This window comes from Aegilops tauschii, chromosome 2, assembly GCF_002575655.3.
Source record: "Aegilops tauschii subsp. strangulata cultivar AL8/78 chromosome 2, Aet v6.0, whole genome shotgun sequence".
Classification (NCBI taxonomy): Eukaryota; Viridiplantae; Streptophyta; class Magnoliopsida; order Poales; family Poaceae; genus Aegilops; species Aegilops tauschii.
The window spans coordinates 105,144,530-105,149,293 of NC_053036.3; the positions used below are offsets into that span (position 1 = coordinate 105,144,530).

Consider the following 4,764-nt stretch of genomic DNA (forward strand, 5'->3'; position numbering starts at 1 on the left):
AATTACACTTGGCATATTGAGATACGCGCAATCGAGAGAGATACTTTCCTTCTTTTGAGACAAGAAGAGATACATGCAATCAGGAGAAAGATACTTCTTTTTTTCTAGAGGACGAAGAACGAAATTAGGAGAAATTAGAACAAATGCATCTTATGTTACCGAATTTAATAAAAAACAAATACACCTCATATAAAGGAACAAATGAAGTATGGAAGGAGTACGTCTAAATTTATTGCTCCTTCGCAATGCACGGACGTTATCATTAGTTTAAATCCGATATAAATCTGGGCACCGATCCTTGCCTAAAATCTCGGTGCCAAGTGGGACGGCTGTTTCCGAGTCCACCTCGACGCCGCCGCCGTCGCAAACCATAAAAAACACCCTCCACTACCCACCCCGAGTCCCCAAACATCACCTCTCCTGTCTCCGACGGCGAGGCGCAGGGTTCAGCAGGGGGTTGTCGGGGGCGGCGATGGGGGAGTACGCGGCGGCCAAGACGGCGGTGTGGTGGGACATCGAGAACTGCGCCGTCCCCCGCAACTGCGACCCCCACCTCATCGTCCAGAACATGAGCTCCGCCCTCGCCACCGCCGGCTACGTCGGCCCCATCTCCGTCTCCGCCTACGGGGATACCAGCGGCATCGCCCACAACGTCCAGCACGCCCTCTCCAGCACCGGCGTCTCCCTCCACCACGTCCCCGCCGGTACGGTCCCCCCTCCGCCCCCTCGCCCCTCGTTCTCCCAAATCCCCAACCACCCCGCTCTGCTCTTCTTATCTAATCGCTCGTGCCGTGGTGGTCCGTTCACCTCTCGCCAATGCATGTGGGTTGCGCCGCTTCGATGGTTGGTATACTCGATGGATCTGTCGCAGATACTCCAGGATGATAGTGGAATCATAGGGATTGGATCGGGATATGACACGGGAAGTTCTTGTAGTCGTGTGTTCTTTCTTTCGATTTCTTCTATTAGTATAAACTAAGTTGTTTCTACCCAAGGTGCAGTGGTCTAAAAAAAGGAGAGACATGTCTGTCTTATTCTGTCGACCCTTGAATTCTTGCTGTGCTATTGTGGGCATCAATGGTGAATCTTCTATTGCAGGCTTTTTCTCGAGTTATGATAGTCCACGCCTCAAAATCCATATCTGTCTCATGGAATACTTGCTAGAAAACTCCATCCCGAATTCCCGATTTTATTAGAGAATATATGCAACTGGTTATTGCTCGGAACAATGTATATTTCATTGTTATGCGTGTGCAGGCTAAACTTTTATAACCTGCCCTTGGTATATAAGTAAATTACTTAGATTGGGCATTAGAAAATCCGAGACCAGCATTGGTAAATTACTTAGATCGAAACTGCTTTGCAGACGATGCATGACTGCACGACACCTGCACGATGGAAGTGCTGGCCCTCTGATACACTTGATGACATGATGGACGAACGGATATGCACTGTCGTGAACAAATCGTCTCCACACAGTCGTGTGTATAGCAGTGCTGTACTTAGATTGGGCATTAGAAAATCTAAGACCAGCATTGGTTTTTGCTCAATGGAATACATTTCCAAGTGACTAGTGTATACCTGAAAAGTGGATTCGGCTTTTATGTGACTCGGAAACTAGATTTTATTTTATTTTATCTTGGGATTTATCTTGACATCCAAATAATTAAGGCCATAAAGGTTTATTACTACTACCTCTCTCTCAGTTTACAGGGCGTGCGCGCACCCCTAGGTTGTCAGTTTGACCAACCTAATACAAGTCATATATTACAAAAAATATACCAACATTAACTTCGGAGTTTCTACTTTCAAAAGGTATAATTTTTGTGTTATATAGTTTATATTAGGGTGATAAAATTGGCAATCTAGGTATACGTGCAGGACTTGTAAACTGAAACGGAGGTAGTAGCATTGAGACTGTTTACTCTTATACTAAGAAGTAGTGAGAGAAAGCTGAGTTCTTCACATTGAATGAGTGAGTTGTGATGATTAGTTACCATTCTCATCTCTCAGATCCTTATTTCTTTTCATTGTTTCCCAACCACTGCAGGCATTAAAGATGCAAGTGATAAGAAGATCTTGGTTGACATGCTGTTCTGGGCTATTGACAACCCTCCGCCAGCGAATTATCTGCTAATCTCTGGTGATCGGGATTTCTCTAATGCCCTTCATAAGCTTAAGATGAGGCGGTACAATATTCTTTTAGCACAACCTCCAAATGTGTCTCAAACGCTTACTGCTGCAGCAAAGAGTGTTTGGCTCTGGAGAAGCCTTGTGGCTGGAGAACCACCATTAGCAGTGTCACCATACATAAGCAGCGCATCAAGTGGCAATAAGGATGATTTGGATACGTCAAGGAACACTGTTCCAAATTCTTCAGCCGCCGCTCAAGATACTAACCCTCAAGTGCAGAATTCTTCTCAGCGTGATTATCAAAATGGTGGCAATGGGAAGGTAGATAAGCAATCCAAAGTGAAGCAACCTCGAAAAAATCAGACAGACAATGCATCTAAACCAACAGGCAAAAAGGAAAATTCAGTTGATGGAGTTGCTGATAATTCCAAAGGAAGCACTGCTAACCAACCAAGTCAGCCTTCTACACCATCATCAAGTTCTTCATCAAGTCCTGAACCCCAGAATAGGGCAAAGGTGAACCAGACAAGTATACCTAAAAACCCACCCCTTTTCCTGCCTAAAAAGCCTGCAAAACCCACTAATTCCCATCAAAAGAGTGTTCCTCATGACTATTTTGGTAGTAAGAAGTCTGGTGTGTCGACTGAATCTGCACAGAAAAATGGTGCTCCTGATTCTGGCAATGGTAGTGGCCATAATCATCCAAAACACCATAACCAATCCTCCCAGCCGCCAAGACCACATAATCCAGTGACTCCTCGTCCTCACAATGGACCTGGTAATTTCCACACATCAAATTTACATAGAAGTAGTTCATGTCCACCACAAGCTCCACAAGCTGGGCATACTGGTGTTCCCACTGCACCATTGCAGTCCTGGCCAAGTGCTCCTCCCCCCCCCTATCATGTCCCGCCAGTTAATTATCCTGATATGAGTCGGCTGAATATTTCTGGATACCCCATAGGGGCTCATGACAACCAAGGTTCAAACGTCAGCTACCATCCAAACTATTCTGGTGCTGTTCAGCCTCCTTACAATAATTATAGTTACAGGCATCCAACTCCACCTAATATATCCAGCAACATGCAAAATGCTGGACAATGGGGTGCAAATACTGGATGTCCGCAGCCATCTTCTGACTCTCAAATTCTTATAAGAAATATCTTAAGTGCTTTGGAAGTACTGAAGACTGAGAAGCTTGCACCAACCGAACAGCATATATCAGATTGCGTATGTTATGGAGGTGCTAATCTACCACAATTTGATGTTAAGAAGGCTCTTGAAGTTGCCATTCAGCATCAAGCCATCGTAACGAAAAAGTTAGGACTTGTGTCATTCTTTCTGGGAAAAGATGAAAATCTCTGGAAATGCGTGAATATAATGGATACCAATGCTAGGCACTCAAAAGAGACTCTAGATACTGTTCATAGGTACATATCTACTGCCCCTGGATGTTCTGCGATAAAGAACTCTCAATCAAGGTGAGATCCCACACCCAGTAATATGTGTTGATTATTTCTATATTTTTCTCGACTTTGTGGTTAAAAGCATTTTTATATTTATTTGTTTCTAGGTATCACGCTGCAACTCTGTTGAAGAAAACATGCTTGAAACGTCTTTCCCTAGGCGAAGTTCTTCAGGTTTTGTATATCGCAACCGATAAAATGAAGTGGTTTGTTCCTCACTCTTCAGGCTGGCAGCCTCTCTCATGGAACGTGATAGTGGCTGATACTGCTCCCGATGCTAGTGGAAAATCCTAGCCTAGCTACATTTCTCTTCTCACATTGGATGGACAATTTGAGTTCTGGTAGTTGGTACAAACTCTTGAAAGGCTGTGGTCTGGTGAGGTTAGAACTAATATGGTGGCCCAGTCTACGTTTCAGAATGATGTCGCGGGTAGTTTAAACTTGGTGTATGAGCTCAGGTTTCACTATTGTACTAGAATGGTACTTCTGTCAGTTAGTTGGTTTTTGCAATTCGAAGACACGGAGGAATACAGAAGGTTCATGATCTTTTGTTCAGGTAGTGCAACAGTGCCTGATTTTAGAGGTTATGATCTGTTCTTCCCCAAGTGGGCATAAGGCATATCAGGAGTTGATTTCGAGCTAGCCTGCCGTGGTGGCTCCTGGAGCAGTTGCTATTCAAGGTGTTCAACGAAGCACCAGCATAGAAGCTCACTTGTAAGTCTTAAAATGCATGGATTGTTAGACCATGTGGGTGGTTCGATTAACAATCTTGTACTGGGAACTTAATCAAAAGCTACCATTGCTATGGCTCCTGGCGCATGGCAATAGTCTGAAGATTGCATTTGAAATATGCCTTCAGCATAGTTTGCCTTGCCAAATTTGTCATGCTGTGTGTAGATACTAGCCCGGTGCTTGCCAAACTTGTCATTTGAAATGCCTGAAGCATAGTTAACTGCTGAGGAAAGGTTGGGAGTCATCCCATACATCGGGATGCTGGGGAGTCTTGTAATAACCATGATGACAAACTTCTGTGGTCAATGTAAATTATCTTTAGTTCTTTACTTCTGCTAGTGATGCTGGGTATCATGTTGATGTTGTGAATTGCATTGCCTGTGATGATTGGCATCTTGTTCACGCCTTTTATAGCGAGCTGTCGGTAACCGTT

The 4,764-nt window shown here is 44.3% G+C and overlaps 1 protein-coding gene across 1 annotated transcript; it reads left to right on the plus strand.

The window, feature by feature from the left end:
• Window positions 1-318: 318 nt before the first annotated feature.
• LOC109735304 (uncharacterized) lies at window positions 319-4,660 on the plus strand. Its single transcript, XM_020294501.4, has 3 exons — window positions 319-704; window positions 2,051-3,614; window positions 3,707-4,660. Exons 1-3 carry the CDS (start codon window positions 473-475, stop codon window positions 3,891-3,893), a joined length of 1,983 nt encoding a protein of 660 aa, XP_020150090.1. The 5' UTR covers window positions 319-472; the 3' UTR covers window positions 3,894-4,660.
• The last annotated feature ends 104 nt before the right edge of the window (window positions 4,661-4,764 follow it).